The 17,991-nt window shown below is 38.7% G+C and overlaps 1 protein-coding gene across 2 annotated transcripts; it reads left to right on the forward strand.

Moving 5' to 3' along the window:
• Positions 1 to 11,399: 11,399 nt before the first annotated feature.
• Positions 11,400 to 14,801, forward strand: LOC107800004 (superoxide dismutase [Fe], chloroplastic). Of its 2 annotated transcripts, none has more exons than XM_075228103.1 (9): positions 11,400 to 11,621; positions 11,701 to 11,747; positions 11,942 to 12,016; positions 13,012 to 13,200; positions 13,588 to 13,759; positions 13,862 to 13,935; positions 14,098 to 14,124; positions 14,270 to 14,293; positions 14,403 to 14,801. In XM_075228103.1, the coding sequence occupies exons 1-9, from the start codon at positions 11,558 to 11,560 to the stop codon at positions 14,490 to 14,492; spliced, it is 762 nt and encodes a 253-aa protein (XP_075084204.1). In that variant the 5' UTR covers positions 11,400 to 11,557; the 3' UTR covers positions 14,493 to 14,801. The 2 variants fall into 2 exon arrangements, with proteins under 2 accessions (XP_075084204.1, XP_075084205.1); XM_075228104.1 differs by having other exon boundaries at positions 11,417 to 11,621; positions 11,948 to 12,016.
• The last annotated feature ends 3,190 nt before the right edge of the window (positions 14,802 to 17,991 follow it).

Genomic DNA, 17,991 nt, shown 5'->3' on the forward strand with positions numbered 1-17,991 from the left:
CGTTGTCATTCTATTCATCTGATTTGCCAATTTTGCTATATCGGTTCTCATGGCGGAGAAATCATCAAGCTCAATCAACCCGGCTGCTTTCTGTTTAATTGCCCTTCTTGAATCCCCCTCTCCTTGCCAATTATGGTCATTGGCAGTGAAGTTATTTAGCAAGAGTTGTATTTCACTATACGGCCTCGCCATGCAACTACCCCCACAAGCTGAGTCAAGATTCATTTTTGATGCTTCATCTAACCCATCAACAAAAGTGTGACCCAATACCTCATCAGTCTGACAATGATGCGGGCAGTCTCTGAGTAGCTTCTTGTATCTTTCCCAAGCTTGACAAAGTGTCTTGCCATCCCGTTGTTGAAACCCAAGAATTTGGCTCCTCAGGGACTTTGTCTTCTTAGTTGGGAAAAACTTGATTAAGAATTTCCTTGCTAGATCATCCCAAGTGTGGATTGAGTTCGCAGGCTCCTTTTGCAACCATTCCTTAGCTTCCCCCAACAGTGAAAAGGGAAATAGTGTCAGCCTGACATAGTCCTTGGAAACGTTCGGATAATTGTAAGTGTCCGTAATTTCCAAGAAGTTCTGAATGTGCCTCTGCGGGTCCTCATGAGATAGACCCACATATTTTCCTGTGGACTGAATCAGCTGTACCATGTACTGTTTGAGTTCAAAATGCCAAGTGATATCAGGCTTCACAATAGCCTGAGTCATATTTACAAGATTGGGCCTTGCGGCTTCAATCACCGGACGCTCTTCATTACCTGCCATCTCTATTGGTTGTGGTTGAACTACGATGTCCAACTTTCTTTCTACTCTCGTTCTAGCTTCGAGTTCCATTCTCACTCTATGTAGTGTTCGTTCGATTTCTGGATCAAGAGGAATGAGGTTGTTTGCACTTCTACTCCTCCGCATTCAAGAGAAGATCCTGCGTTAACACAAACAAGGCAAACTAAAAATTAAAACTTGAACAAATAACTAATAAAAGCTTAACTTAGTCAAGTAGCTAATTTCTAAGTCCCCGGCAACGGCGCCAAAAACTTGTCGGGTCCAAACACACTCACGCAAGTATACGTGGTCGTCAAGTAATAAAGTAGTGAATAAAGTATCATTCCCACGAAGACTTATGATTAACTTTTGACTAATTTAAACTCGAATAGCTTATCGATTCAAAATGTTTCTGACAAAATATATAATTTTCTAAATTACTACCTAAAGGCTATCAAGTAATGAATTGCTAAGAATCAAACACAACACTTAAATAGTTTTGAATAAAAATCAATAGGGTATAATATTCCAGGGTCACGGGTTATCTAACAATCATGTTGCATTCTTAAGTTAAAGTAACTAATTTATTTATCTGGATTGTTGACTCACAGGGTTGATATTGCTTGTAAGCATCTGTCGAGTCCTTACTCGCCTATTCAAGCTAACTTAATACCTATATGTCTATGGAATTAAGTTTAACAAGAACGCATTTACAATTCCTGTATTGCAATCGAGTAAGGCAATTAGGTATATGTCTATCCTAATTGCGAATCCATTCCCCGATGCCCGGGTTTAAGAACTTACTCTATTTAATTCTATATGCAATCTATAGTTCCCACTTTCGAGTTCAACTATAGATTCGTAGATAGTATTTCACTGTTAGCTACTTCAGCAAAATAATTTAAAACAGAATTAAATAAACAACCCAATATGATAAAATCAACTTCGTCAATTTAAACTTCAAACATCAACATTCATGTATACCCATGACCCTAGAACAATAGGGTTCTTAGCCACTCATGTTCATACAATCATCAAAAATTGTATTTTCAAACATAAAATCGATGAATACTAGGAAAGGGATGGAAGAATTGATCAAATCCTCGCTTTTTAGTGTTTTGTGCCTCTCCTCTCCTTTTAATCCGTCTCTCCATCTTTAAAAATAGGTTTTGGTTGGCTTTTATATGAGTTGGGGGCGTCTAGGGGTCGAAATAACCGAGTCCTAGTCAAAAAAGAAGAATTCCCATTGTGAGCGTCCAGGCCAGCGTGGGGCGCTGGACCTGGCGCTCAAACTTCTTTGCTTCTGTAAAGTGCGCCACAGCGAGCGCCCCACGCTGGCTGTGGCGCTCAACTTCCATTTCTGCAATTTTGTTCCGATTTCGCTCCAATTCGCGCCCTTTCGTCCCAAATTGCATCCGAATGATTCCTACACATAGAAATACCAAATTTTAGCATAAACAATCATATTAAACACCTCAAATCGTCGAGACATGAGCAAAATGTGAGGCAGTATATATCAAAATATGCATACATTAAGCCGATTATCATTGCTCGCCGTTTATAACACCGAGTTTGTAGGATCCTTTACCGACGATTTTGAGTATCTGATACGGTCCTTCCCGTTCGGACCCAGTTTTCCTTCATTTGGATTTTGGGTGTTGAGGGTGACTTTCCTTAACACTAAGTCCCCGATTTTAAAATGTCGAAAATTGGTTCTTTGATTATAGTATCTTCCAATCCGCTGTTTTTGGGCAGCCATTCGAACGAGTGCGGTTTCTCATTTTTCATATGATAATTCGAGGCTAGTATTCATAGCCTCGTGATTTAACTCTTCTGTTGTATGTCGTAACCTGGCACTGGGTTCCCCGACTTCGACTGGAATCAAGGCTTCAAAGCCATATACTAAGGAGAACGGGGTTGCCCCCGTACTGGACTTTGATGTTGTTCGATATGCCCAAAGGACTTCAGGTAGAATTTCTCTCCATTTTCCCTTAGCGTCGTTCGACCTTTTCTTTAGGTTTTGAATGATAGTCTTGTTCGTTGATTCGACCTGTTCGTTCCCACTAGGGTGATACAGCATTGATAATATACTTTTTATTTTGTGGTCTTCGAGGAATTTCATCACTTTGCTGCCGAAAAAATTATTTTCTATTATCACACACTATTTCGGCGGGTATCCCAAATTGACATACGATGTGGTCCCAGATGAAGTCTATAACCTCTTTGTCTCTCACTTTTTTGAATTCCTGTGCTTCAACCCATTTAGATAAATAGTCAGTCATAAATAAAATGAACTTAGCTTTACCTGGGGCTGATGGAAGAGTGCCGACGATATCCATCCCCCATTTCATGAATGGCCATGGGGATAGGACTAAATGAAGTAGTTCTCCGAGATGATGGATCATCGGTGCAAATCTTTGACATTTATCACATTTCCGAACAAACTCCTTAGTGTCTTTTTCCATGCTATCCCAGTAGTATCCTGCTCTAATGATTTTGTGAATCAGCGATTCAGCGCCGGAGTGGTTCCCACAAGTGCCTTCATGGACCTCTCGTAAAACATAATCGGTGTATCCTAGTCCTAAGCATACTGCCAATGGTCCATCGAATGTCCTTCTGTATAATGTTCCATCTTCAGCCAATGTGAATTGATCAGCTTTGGTTTGTAGGCCCCTCGACTCTTTAGGGTCCGATGGGAGCATTTCGTTCTTCAAGTATTCAATATACTTATTCCTCCAATCCCAGGTTAAGCTTGTAGAGTTTATCTCGGCATGGCCCTCCTCGATTACGGATCCCGAGAGTTAAACGACAGTCCCCGAGCTGATCTCATCTTCCTCGATCGATGAACCCAAATTTGCAAGTGCATCGGCCTCACTGTTTTGTTCTCGGGGCATATACTGTAAAGTCCATTCCTTGAAACGGTGCAAGGTTACCTGCAGTTTGTCCAAATACCTTTGCATTATATCCTCTCAAACTTCGAAGGTTTTGTTTACTTGGTTCACCACCAGTAAAGGGTCACACTTGGCTTCATTGACTTCTGCTCCCAAGCTTTTAGCTAGCTTGAGACCTACAATCATGACCTCGTACTCGGCCTCATTGTTAGTGAACCTAGAAGTTTTGATAGATTGCCTAATAGTGATAACCGTAGGCGGCTTCAAAATGATGCCTAGCCCGGACCCCTTCGCATTCGAAGCACCATCTGTGAAGAGGGTCCGTACCCCAGATAATGTACCCGATTTTAACAAGAGTTCCTTTTCAACTTCGGGTACGAGGGTTGGCGTGAAATCGGCCACGAAGTCCGCTAAAATTTGAGACTTGATGGCCATCCGGGGTTGATATTCGATATCGTACCCACTGAGTTCGATGGCCCATTTTGCCAATCGGCCCGATTGTTCGGGCTTGTGCAAAATTTTACGAAGTGGGTAAGTGGTTAATACGCATATGGGGTGACATTGAAAGTATGGTCATAACTTTCTAGAGGCGTTTATTAGTGCAAGTGCTAATTTCTCTAAGTGTGGATATCTAGTTTCTGCTTCTCCTAAGGTTCGACTTACATAATAAACGGGAAATTGCGTACCTTGCTCTTCTCAAACTAGGACACCACTTACCGCGATTTCCGATACTGCCAAGTACAAGTTAAGTTTCTCATCTGCTTTTGGAGTGTGAAGCAGTGGTGGGCTCGATAGGTATCACTTCAATTCCTCTAATGCTTGTTGGCTTTCCGAGGTCTAGATGAAATCGTTCTTCTTTTTGAGTAGAGAGAAAACAATTTGGCTTCCATCCGACGACCTCGAAATGAATCGGCCTAAGGCAGTTATCCGTCCAGTTAGCTTCTGCACGTCTTTTACACTGTCCATGACGGTGATGTCTTATATGGCCTTGATTTTATCGGGGTTGATCTCGATCCCCCGATTTGATACCATGAAGCCAAGAAACTTTCCCGAACCGACCCCGAAAGCACATTTCTCGGGGGTGAGCTTCATGTTGTATTTCCTTAAAATCTCGAACGTTTCCTGCAAATGAGCCAAATGGTCCTCTGCGCGCAGGGACTTAACTAGCATGTCATCAATATAAACTTCCATTGATTTACCTATTTGTTCTTCGAACATTTTATTTACTAGGCGTTGGTAAGTAGCTCCTGCAATTTTTTAGCCCAAAGGGCATTACATTATAATAATATGTTCCATACTTGGTGATAAATGAAGTCTTTTCTCGATCCTCCGGGTTCATTTGGATTTGATTGTACCCGGAATAGGCATCGATAAAAGTAAGGATCTCGTGGCCGGTCGTGGCATCGATCATGCGATCAATGTTAGGCAGTGGAATAGAATCTTTGGGGCACGCCTTATTCAAATCCTTATAATCTACACACATTCTAAGTTTGTTCCCTTTTTTAGGGACTACAACTACATTGGCTAACCATTCGGGATATTTCTTCTCCCGAATGGACCCTATTTTGAGAAGTTTAGTTACCTCGTCCTTTACGAATACGTGCTTTACCTTGGACTAGGATCTTCTTTTTTGCTTCACCGGTTTGAATCTAGGGTCCAGGCTTAGCCGATGCATTGTTATCTCCGGTGGGATCCCTGTCATGTCTAAATGGGACCAAGCAAAATAATCTACGTTATCAATAAGAAATTGAATAAGCTTTTTCCTGAGTTCGGGGGTTAACCTCGTTCCCATGTATAGCTTTCGCTCGGGCAAATACTCGATCAATATAACTTGTTCCAGCTCTTTGACTGTTGATTTGGTGGCGTCAGAATCTTCTAGAACAATAAAAGTTCGATGGGTCAGAAAATCTTCCTCTTCTTCTTCTATCTCCTACTTCCCTGATTTGGTCGAGACTTGTGGCTGTGATTTCTACTTGACTTCATGTTTACCTTTGATGCTCGACCTTTTCGAGGTTGATAGTGTCGATATCGGTGTTACCTCATCGACCGCAAACATTTCCTTTTCAGCATGTTGCTCCCCGTATACCATTTTTATACCATCCAACACTGGGAATTTCATCATTTGGTGGAGAGTCGAGGGGACTGCCCTCATATTGTGGATCCAAGGCCTTCCGAGAAGGGCATTATACCTCATGTCGCCCTCAATTATGTGGAACTTGGTATCTTGAATAGTTCCAGCCACGTTCACCGGTAGAATAATCTCTCCTTTAGATGTTTTACTAGCCATATTGAAGTCGTTTAAGACCCGAGCTGCGGGCACGATTTGATTTTGTAGGCCGAGCTGCTCCATGACCCTCGATCGGATGATATTCGCCGAGCTATCTGGATCCACTAAAACACGCTTAACTTGAACTTTATTTAATAAGATAGAAATTACCAGAGCGTCGTTTTAGGGCTGAGAAATGCCTTCTGCTTCTTCGTTGTTGAATGATAAAGTGCCTTCGGGCACATAATCTCGGGTTCGTTTTTCCTTAGTGATTGATGCCTTAGTGCATTTGAATATGGGTCCCTGTGGAATGTCGACCCCATCGACGATCATATGAATGATATGTTGGGGTTCCTCCTGTTCATTTTTCCTATTGGCGTCCCTTTCTCTGAAATGACTCTTGGCTCGATCGCTGAGGAACTCTCGAAGGTGGCCCTCATTGAATAGACGGGTTACCTCCTCCCTTAATTGTCTGCAATCCTCGGTCTTGTGACCATGCGTGCCATGATACTTGCACATCAAATTTGGGTGGGAAGGATCGGTTTGTATGGGTCTGGGCCACCTAGTATCTTTGATCCTTCCAATTGCTGATACAATGCCTGATGCATCGATGCTAAAGTTATATTCCGATAACCGAAGTGCCTCTGTGGAATCGGCATACTTGTCAAAACCAATTTTGCTCATAGTCCACGAGGATTCTGTCCTCGATCGCTTTTTCGATCGTTCCGGGAGGAATTGTGTCCTGAACTATTGTTCCTTCGATCTGCGGTATATGGTTGATATCGATCTCTGTTCGACATTTGCTTCCTGTCGATGTCCCTCTGGTTTTTAACTGTCGACCTGTTTGGATGTACTGAACCGGAAGGGGCTCCTAATTGGTTGTCCTCGGCCGTGATCTTCGATTGATATCGATTGTGCACATCTGCCCAAGTTATAGCTGGATACTCGATCAAATTTTATTTCAACCGACGTGATGCTATCGAACTCCGCTCGTTCAACCCTTGGGTGAAAGCTTGAACGGCCCAATCATTTGTGACCGGTGGCAACTCCATGCGTTCCATTTGAAATCGGGACACGAACTCCCTTAGCATTTCATTATTCCTTTGTCTCATCTTGAAAAGGTCTGATTTCCTCGTTGCGACTTTTATGGCCCCGGCGTGTGCCTTTACGAAGGAATCTGCTAACATGGCAAATGAGTTGATGGAATTCGGTGGCAGGTTGTGGTACCAGATCATTGATCCCTTCGAAAGGGTCTCTCCGAATTTTATCAACAGCACAGATTTAATTTCATCATCTTCTAAATCGTTACCCTTTATGGCACATGTGTAAGAGGTGACGTATTCGTTAGGGTCGGTCGTTCCATTATATTTAGGAATCTCGGGCATGCAGAATTTGTTGGGGATCAGTTTTGGAGTCGCACTCGGGGGAAAAGGCTTTTGCACAGATTTTTTGGAATCCAACCCTTTCAACACTGGTGGTGCCCCCGGGATCTGATCGACCCTTGAGTTATATGTTTCCACTTTTATATCATTTTCTTTGATCCGTTTTGTGAGTTCCTTGAGTATCTTAGTAATTTCGGGATTAGTCCTCGATTCTTGTTCATTTGACCTTACTATAGCTGGCTCCGTTTTGTGGGTGATTTCTCGGGGTGGACTGGGCTCCGGCCTGCTCGGTACCTGGGTTTGGCTCTGCAACTGAGCTATCGCTACCTGTTGAGCTTGCAACATTTCAAAAATCATACGCAAGCTGATTTTGTTTTCCTCAATGTTATGGGTGTCTCGAGCTGCAGATCGAGTACCACCATGAATGCTATTTTCAGGTTCAGAACGTTGGTTTGCCTCAATGGCCACATGCGAATTAACGTCTAATGGTACTTTGACTCGACCCCCAACGACATCGACAAGCGGCCTTTCGGCCCTAGGCGTCAAGTTGTTGTTCTCACCTTGAAGGCTAGCTTCGTTGTCGATAGGTAAGGCCATTAATTGAGAGTTCGTCGTTGCTAATCTGAAATCAAAGACACTTCCAAAAACAAGCGTAAAATTATGTGTTTTGCAGATTCGTATCAAATAACTACAGTTATGCTTAGCCCCACGGTGGGCGCCAAACTGTTTACCCGAAAAACGGATTAAGTTGAATTTGTATGTAGTTCTAAGGACACGTGGTATAACTTGACACAAATCGTAAAGAGAAGTAGAAATATCAAATATTGATTGTAAAAAATGAGATATAAGCAAAGTTGAAAGAAAGATGATTTATGAATAAGTAAGATGAATAATGTATGAAGCTCAAAAAGATAATCTTCCAATATAGGAATGTAACCATAGTATTTCAGTTATAGTCTATGAGTGACTTGATAGAGATGCCTTTACAGAAACAATAGTCATCCCTCTTATAGTGAAGGGATCCTACTTTAGCATAATTAAAAATACATAGTGGGAACCCATGATAAATCAGTTTTTCCTTAATTCCCGCGAGATTCTTTCCCTTAGTGCGGTTGCAACGGCTCTTGTCTATGAGCTCGGTATTGACTCGAGCTCGATATTGACTCGGGGCCCGGTATTGATTCGGGCTCGGTATTGATTCGAGCTCAGTATTGGTCGGTCTCTGATTCTTAAGCTCGATAACTTCGCTTCGCGTCATAGTTCGATTTGGATTCGAGCTCGATAATGACTTCGAGCTCGATATTGATCGATCCCTAAAACTCGAAACTCGGTAACCTGACTTTGGATCTCATCTTGATATTATGAAGACGCTCTTCGGTCCTTTATGTTCCAATTTCGGCAGTCATACGAAGGTCGAAGTCGATTTTTGCCGTATACAATGGTGATGAACATAAATCAATACAATTGTCTACATTCTAATATCAATTTCCTTGAGTACATATATCCATTATTGCTTTCATTTACGAACTTTTTTATAGCTTTCATCAGCCATATTGTTAGATAAATGTTAGCCATCTGTTAAGTCTAATTATTTTTGTCTTAGTTTTAGGTGGAAATGAATTGATTGACTGCTGAATGCACAATTGAAGAAAACAAATGAACAAGGGCTGGAGCGGGGTCTGAACTCTCAAGTGATCTTTTACATCTCATTTCAGTGGTCATATAATGCTTTTCTCTTGATCATTCTCAAATGTTATTTGCATGGGTAAATGTCCTTTTCCATGTTTTCCCGGTCGTGTGCAGTGAGCTCGTGCAGGCCACAAGCTTAAAAAATTATCCAGGGACCACATGTGGTGTCATCCACTGGATTATTATTTGTTTAGTACGTTTGTCGTTAACAAACGTTTTATTTGTGGTGTTAAAAATATACTTTTCTACTATAATTCGTTAACTTTAACGTATGCTCTTCAACTCCTTCTACCCGGAAACTAGAGATTTTACTTATTTTCTATTTATATATGAGTGCATGTGTTAGGAAAATATTTTTCGGTTCAAAAAGAATTAATCTATTATTAATTTTCTTTGATTATATTTTGAGTAAATAATTTTTAAATATTTCTAATTGTTAACTAATGTAATTTATAAAAAATATATATATATATAATTTTTAAAAATATAAAATTTATTTCAAATATTTAAAGAATGTATATTTGAATTTATACCGAAGATTAATTATTTAACCTTGTACTTCGAAAAGGTTCGAAGAAAATTAAAACGTTGGAAATATTAGTTTTTATTTAAAGCAAATTGGACTTATAGCACCCGTGCGATCACACAATTATATTTGTTTGCGACCGCTCGACCACCAATTGAAGTTGGCGTAAAGGAATAGAATACTTCTTTGACGTTGTTTAGCTTTGGAAAACAATTTCCTGACCAATAAATAGAGCCGTCAATATGGGCTTGGTCCAACAGGCCAGCTTAGCCCAACTCGTGATTTAGAAGGGTTGGGCTGGATTTTTTGGAGACCATTTAAAAACGAGGCTTTTAAGTCCGACTCGAGTAAGCCCGTGGCCCATGAGGTTTGACTAGGGTTGGGCTGGGCCTACCCGTGGGCATAATATTTATTTAAAATATAAAAAGTATACTGCCTCTAGCGATGGAAAGTCAGAATTAAATTTTTACTTAAATGAACGAAAGCTTGACCTTGAGAAGTTTCAAGAGATGGATGTTGTCATGTATTGGAAGGACCATTCTAGAAAATATCCCGATCTTTCAGTGATGGCGCGTGATGTACTTAGTATTCTTATTATCACTATAGGATCAGAATCAACATTTTAGCATTGGTGGGCGTGTTCTGACAAAGTACAGAAATTGCATCCATCGTGAAAATATCCAAACACTTGTTACTACTTGAAATTGGCTGCACGACTTTTTTCAAACTAAAACTGGTAGTATTTTTTTTTTATGTGAATTTGAATAATATTAGTTTTTAAAATTTATTTATTTTTAATATTTAACTAATTAACATTGCATATGAATTGTAGATGTAGATGAAAGTGAAGATGTTAAGACAACTTTGTCACAAACGGATTCAAATGTATTTGATGAAGATGATGTGTTGGATATCCCACTAGCGTCACGGACGCTCTCTTGAATAGTTTGTTTTGAGTTTTGATTTTTAGTGAATGAAATATAGTCTTGTCTTTTATTTTTTTAGTGTTTATTGTGATATATTAGAACAGTATAAAAAGTTATTAAGTCTTGCGAAATTTTTCCAATAAGATATTTTTTAACTTTTAAATATTTATCTTTTTTTAGATTAGAACTTAAAAAATATATAAAATTATATTTTTAAAAATAATGGGCCGGCCCCGTGGGGGCCCGCGGCCCGCATAGACCGGGGTGGGCTAACCATTATAAGGCCTATCAAAATGACGGGCTAGCCCAGCCCAGCCCGTCAATTGCTAAAGCCCACGTGGGCGGGGCTGGGCTAACCCGGCACAGCCCATATTGACAGCTCTACCAATAAACCACTATTTGTTTTAAAAATATTTCTTACGCTATTAGGGGTTGTTTGGTACACGGTTAAATTATCCCGAAATTATAATCCCAGGATTAATTTATACTATATGGGAGGTGAGATAAAATAATTCCAAGTTTGATGGGATAAGGTAGGATAAGATGAGATATCCTGAATTAAGTCTGAGATTAAACGTACATACTAGTGCTATTCGACGGTACCCGTTTGCCGGGGCGCTGCAACTTTAATGAATGCAAGTGGTTCTACAACAAGCGACATTGATCAGTTATACCTCCAACCAAACAAGATAAATTTAATCACATATCTTATTCCAGTTATCTCTAGTACCAAACAATCCATTATATAGTGAAATTAGAAATATTTTCACGTGACATATTCTGTAATCACAGTGAAAAAATATTCATATTATCATATTTTAACTTAGATGCACCTCATTATCTGACACAATTTGTTTAAAAAGGAATTTTCTCATATAGGGTTGGTGGAAGTGTGTACTACACAGACTAGAGTGTACTACACAATTGAATTTAGCACCACATAATTTATAATTTACTAATCGGACCACATGAAATTGCATAACTCATAATGTCGACACGTTGAGAGCCAACATTTTACATCCCACAAAAGCAAAATCTAGAGAAGTCCATACTTTGCTTATTTCTAACTTTCAGTAATCTTTTACACAAAATCAGAAGTCAGAACTGAACTGATGATGATGGCCGCTACTACTGCTTCTGCTAATTCACTGACCTCTGCTTTTCTTCCCCGCCTAGGTCAACTTTTTATTTCCTCTTTCTATCTTTTCTCACCCTTAAATGCAGTAGTTTGATGTTTTATTTATCAATGATGCAGGATTTCATGGGTCATCTCACAAGAGCCTACAATTGAGAACCCAAAAGGTATTTCTGGTGTAGTATTATTTAGATGACATAGCCAATAATAATTGTCTTTTCTTTGACTAATAAAGTTTACGATGAAATGCTTTTGCTATGCACAAATAATTATAAGATTGTTTGTGAAAATTAACAGCAAAGCTATCACTGTGTTCTTTTTATCTCCTAAATTGAGTGTATTTTAATTTGTTTGGTTGCAGAAACAGTTTGCAAGAAAAGCTGGTTCTGGCACAATAACAGCTAAATTTGAACTCCAGTCTCCTCCTTATCCTATGGTAATTTTTCAAACGTATCCTCCTTCAGACACCTTTCTTTTCTTGGCTTCTTATGTTCTTAACCGTTTGGGTGTTGTAATGAAATAGGTCGAGCAGAATTGATATAGAAGATTTATATTCTGAGATTGAGGCGTTGTTATTATTGTTGTATTATGTGTTCCAAATTTTTTAACTGAACCGTGTAAGCATTTCTATTAGAAGCATAGTGACTGGGATTTTGTTAGAGGATTCGTTTCCAGAATTGCTAATTCTTGTTAAGATTCAGGAATTAGGAGCATCTAACCTTAATGATGTAAAATTATGTACTCTATTCCTAAATCCATACAATCCCGCCCTCCCCCCCTTCAATTTGATGATACTAGATCTCAGCTTTCAGCTTTGGGGATTTAAGATCCCTGAAAGGAAAATGTTTTTGGGTCTGTTGGTTGTTGCCTAAATGATGCCAACTTATTACTCCTCATTGTGGGCAGGTTGGTCTCTCCAGCATGAAACTCTCCTATCATATATTTTCAGTTTTAGTCTGGGAAGTGTGAAAAAGTTCCATTTCATATCATAATTCTAAGATGAATATCGTATCGTATTTATCACTTAATGCTTCAGAAAGTCATTTCAAAGTAATATTGTTCTCATATCTTGATTCATTTGATGTATTTGACTGAGACATGCATATTAAGGCCTCTTAGGATTCATTTTTCACTTTTTGGAGCAGTTTATTAAACAAGGAAAGAAGAGTACTTCCAGAGATATGCTTGTTTCTTTGTTCAGTTATTATTTTTTATTATTTTTTTCTTAAATTTTTTTTTTTTTTGCTTGAAAGTTGAAACAAGCATGTTATCGCTAATTATGATTTGTAGAAGGATGCAAATTTTACAATTTGTTCATAATGTAAAAACTCCCCCTGCCCCTCTTTGTTTCTCCCTCTTCTGCTGGCTTCTCTGTTAGTTCGGTCTGTCTTCTTTATACGCTAATACTCTCAACCTCTGAATATGACATAGGATGCTTTGGAGCCTCACATGAGTAGTCGAACGTTTGAATTCCACTGGGGGAAGCATCACAGAGCTTATGTCGACAACTTAAACAAGCAAATAGACGGAACAGAACTAGATGGAAAGACACTAGAAGACATAATACTTGTTACATATAATAAAGGTGCTCCCCTCCCAGCATTCAACAATGCAGCTCAGGTAAAGTATCACTTCTCTCCTTCCCCTCCTTTTTTGTTTAACCGCTTGAGAGGCTTCCTGAGTGGTTAATTTACTTGCTCAGGAAAGAGATTTCTGTTATGTACAATCAAGTCCCTTATCAATGAATTTCTGAATCTGTTTGGTATGGTTAAAAAAGAAAATTCTTTACAAGAGTAATATTTCATTTCTAAATGATCCAAGTCTTTGATGGGAACTTAACATTTGATTGCTGTATTTGTTTGTAATGCAACAGTTTTTAAGGTATCAAAGTAAGGCATTGACTATAACAAGTCAGTCTGTTGGTTCAATGGTTTATGCACTTTTGGCTATTTTTACATGTAAAACGCTGAGTTGCTGAGTCCTGTTATATCTTCTTTCGCATTACAGGCCTGGAATCATCAGTTTTTCTGGGAATCAATGAAGCCCAACGGAGGAGGAGAGCCATCTGGTGAATTATTAGAACTAATCAACAGAGACTTTGGTTCCTATGATGCATTTGTTAAAGAATTTAAGGCAGCTGCGGCAACACAATTTGGCTCCGGTTGGGCCTGGCTTGCATGTGAGAAATTCTTTGCCTTTGTCTGCATATCTATGTGTCCGTATAACCCTTTTTTAAAACTGAGCCAAATAGCTGAAAAGTGATGCATTTGTTACTTTGTAGACAAACCTGAAGAGAAAAAGCTTGCCTTGGTGAAAACTCCTAACGCTGAAAATCCTCTTGTTTTGGGTTACACAGTGAGTATAACGTGTGCTTCTCTGTTTCTTTTGTTCATGAGGATTTTATCTTACATACCTAGTAGTTAGTATTATAGTGCAAACCTCACTACTGTGGTTTTATCTTACATACCTAGTAGTTAATAATATAGTGGAATCTCACAACTGTGGTTTTGGTTGCAGCCGCTCCTCACCATAGACGTTTGGGAGGTAAGTAGACACACTCACTTGTCTTAAATCTATCTGAATTTGGGTTTTTTTCTTTTTTTTTTTCTCTCTCCCGTTGGAAGGCGGGTGGTTGAAATGATTTAGGAAGTGATGTCTTATTCTTTTAATTTTGTGTTTGATATTGCAGCATGCCTACTATCTGGACTTTCAGGTAAGCCTGGCTGATGAAACTACTTAAATATTTTCTTTGATGTTCCATGTTTCCTCAAGACATATGTTTGAACTCTCTTAACGGTAGCACTACCATGTTTTGCTTGTAGAACCGGCGGCCTGACTACATATCCATCTTTATGGAGAAGCTCGTGTCATGGGAAGCAGTCAGTTCTAGGCTTAAAGCAGCAACAGCTTGAGCTGCTTAGCGAGAAGACATGGAGGAAGAGGCAAATATAGCAGGCACGAGAGTACATATGTGAGGCAGAATGATTTTTGTTAAAGAGACTATTTTCAATCCTGCTATTCTTCTTTCTCAGTTGAGAATTTTAGATGTCTTATTATGATATTTTGTATTTGGAGGGTCAAGTGATTTTCTGTATTTGGAGGACAGTATTATTTCTGTTCTTTAGCAGCTGTTAATGGCAGTGAAAAATGAATCAAGTTGAGGTGTGGAACAACAATGTAAGAACATGAATAAAGAAATCTATTGCACATTGATGCTCTAATTTTAGAATTAGAATGATAGAAGACCTTACTATAAGGGTGGCAAGTGGGTCGGTTCCGGGCCTAAACCGGCCAAGTGGGCCGGTCCATGATTAGTAACGAAGAAAATTGGTAAAATAAATATGCCCCTGCTTAATTCAAAGTTGCTATATGGGACTATGGGCTTCCTGCCAATTTCAGACTATTTCAATATTTCCTTTTTTCAAGTAAAATTGCTTGCATCGGCTCTAGGGTAAGGCAGGTGAAACTTTTGCCTAAGGCTTCCAAATATTTAAGGTCCCAAATATTTAAGGTTTCAAAAATATGAAGTATTACTATATTATTATATAATCTATATAATTATTAATAAAAAATTAAATTTTAAATTGAGGGAGTTAATACGATAATTTTTTCTCTTATTAGATTAAATAATATATTTACTTTCTCATCAATTTTACTTTTCTTCCTCTATGTATAACCTTTTTCATATTTCTCACAATTTTACTTTCCAACTCAAATTTTCTAAATTGTCTAATTTTTTTTATTTATTTTTTTGCCTCATTTGATTGATGCAAATATTAGAAAGTAGATTTTTTTGTGTTTCATCTTTTTTAGCTAAGAAATCTCTGAGATAAGTGTCGCAAGTTCAGAACTCGAAGAATAATGGGTTCACAATTTTATCATTTTCCCTTAATATCATATTTTGTATATGAGAGAGTTCAATACCATGACGTGCTGATAACCAACATATTATGCATTGCCCTTTACCACTGGATCAAAGCCATGTACGTTATTTTTTTTTTTTTGTCTCATTATAATATGGATTTTATGAAAGAAGTTTAAGGGTCTTTTAGGGCCTTTTTGGAAAGCCACCCTGTAATTGGATTTGGGTGTAATTACACAGATTTGACATGTTTGTCTGACAAAGTAATTACTTGGTGATCATGTAATTAGAGAGGAATTGGCAAGAAGACCTCCTCAACACTTGAATTGGTCAAGTGACCTCCCATTTTCTTTCTCAATTTCTTTTGGGTTGGAAAATGGTTAAATGAGTGGTTTAGGGTGGATGGGGCCTTTTTAATATTTTAGAAACTTGTGGGTCACATATAAAGTTTGAAAAACTTGCTTGCTCTATCATTTTTTTCCGCTCAGTTTCTCTCTCATCTCTCTACTCTCTCTTCTCTCTCTTCTCTCTTTCACTCAATCCCATCGGCCATGGTGATTTCCGGCGAGACGGGACAAGAATCAAGCTTCGATTTTGGGTGTAATCATCTCTATAGACCCATCAAGCACTGTATTAAAGCTCAGAACGCGACAATTTTGGCAAATACTAAATTCTTCTTGTCACGACCCAAACCGATGGACCGCGACGGGCACCCGGTACCTTACTCAACCGAGTACCAACGTAAGTGGGCTACAAGGGGCGTCATGAGATAATCAGAGTAAACATGAGGGAATACCCGACATAGAACGACCCAACCTGATATAGAAACTCATATTGATGACATACGGGCCTATAAGGCCAATGTGATCCGTTATATACTTAACATATAGGCCGACAAGGCCATACAAATATCCATATACATGACATCTGTCTACAAGCCTCTAAGAGTACATACTTATCATAAAGGTCGGGACAGGATCCCACCATACCAAACAATACACGTCTATATCATACTGACCAAACAAGCAACTCCGGAGCAAATGGAGCGCACCAACATCTTCCGCTGAGCTGATAGCCTACTTGGAGGACTCTCGACCAGTCTATCGGGACTTGCGGGCATTAAAACCAGCGTCCCCAGGCAAAAGAGACGTCAGTACAAATAATGTACCGAGTATGTAAGGAATGAAAATCAGTAAATAATAGACAATAGACATGAGAGAGACATGGAGTAAAAGACTCGACATATATATCTGAATATCTCTATGAATCATTTAATATTATAATGTCATGCATATGCGTATAAATGTCATACCATGCATGGGTATATGCGTTCATAACATCATCAAGCCTCTGAGGGCATCCCATTATATCATCTTGGCCACTGTGGGCAATTCATCAACGTATACTAGCTGATCAGGTGGTGGAGCGTATATAACGCCATAACCTTTTCCCATATCCTATATACATATATTATACATATATACGCGTATATAACGTCATCTGGTCATGGGTCAATGTGCATGTATAAATGCATAAAATGCATAAGAATTAAGTTAATAAGATTTCTCGGAATGTCATAAAAATCAATATGCCTTTCAGATAAACTTTATCAAATATGTATTTTTCTGAGACCCATGAACAGAAGATATAATAATAATTCACATGGGGAATCAAGAATATAGACACCCCTAGCATTTCTATGAATAGAGTCATTTATGAAAGTTGTGCATTTGTTCGTTTCATTTGTGTCGTATAGATCATACCAAAAGAAAGAAGGGATAGCCTTAACATACCTGAATCGATTCTTTTGACAATCCCTCCAATACACGTTGATTGCGACAAAATATGTAACGACAAATCGAAGTAGAAGAAAATCCGTATGATATTCCTTGAGAAAGATTGTACCGCACTCCCTTAGAATCTTAAAATCCGGTTGCTATAATATTACATAGTCTTTGTATGAAAGATTGAAGCCACTTCACGTTGCTAAGATGATACGGTATTTTTGCTTGAATTCTTGGTGAATATCCGTTTCTTATCAAATGGACATAAGCACCTCTCTTTAAAGTAGATATGTTTCTTTTTTATGCTTAATATGCTGTGGGCCCCACATCTAATGACTAAGCCACCAAATCAACTTAAGTGTGACACCTCTCCATCATAATTCAAGAGTCATTAAATTAACTTTAGCTTGCTGCCAAGTCCTCCTAAATCACACGTGGGTTTGTCCCCCCTAACAATTATTCAAATAATTATTCACAAAATTCAATTTACAAGTTAATCTCCCACTTAAAAATTTATAATTACCCAATTATTCACATAATTAAGAATTATCTCAAATTACTTAAAATATTACTCACTTTTAACACACTTTATACACCTCACTATCATGGTCATGTGGTACCTTGAATGACATTATTCCATAACTACGAGGTATTATAGCTTGGGCTGTATTTTATCCCAAAATGTCAAACTTCGACGAAATTCATTTTCTTTGATTTGCTTGCCCTCTCACATTCACAAATTTACTCATCACTTGTTTTCAATAG

This window comes from Nicotiana tabacum, chromosome 13 (genome assembly GCF_000715075.1).
Source record: "Nicotiana tabacum cultivar K326 chromosome 13, ASM71507v2, whole genome shotgun sequence".
Lineage (NCBI taxonomy): Eukaryota > Viridiplantae > Streptophyta > Magnoliopsida > Solanales > Solanaceae > Nicotiana > Nicotiana tabacum.

Coding starts and splice junctions, on each gene's coding strand:
- LOC107800004 (XM_075228103.1), top strand. CDS start 11,558: ATGATGATGGCCGCTACTACTGCTTCTGCTAATTCACTGACCTCTGCT. Junction 13,760..13,861: donor CGGTTGGGCCTGGCTTGCAT/GTGAGAAATTCT, acceptor GTTACTTTGTAG/ACAAACCTGAAGAGAAAAAG. Junction 14,294..14,402: donor CCTACTATCTGGACTTTCAG/GTAAGCCTGGCT, acceptor TTTTGCTTGTAG/AACCGGCGGCCTGACTACAT.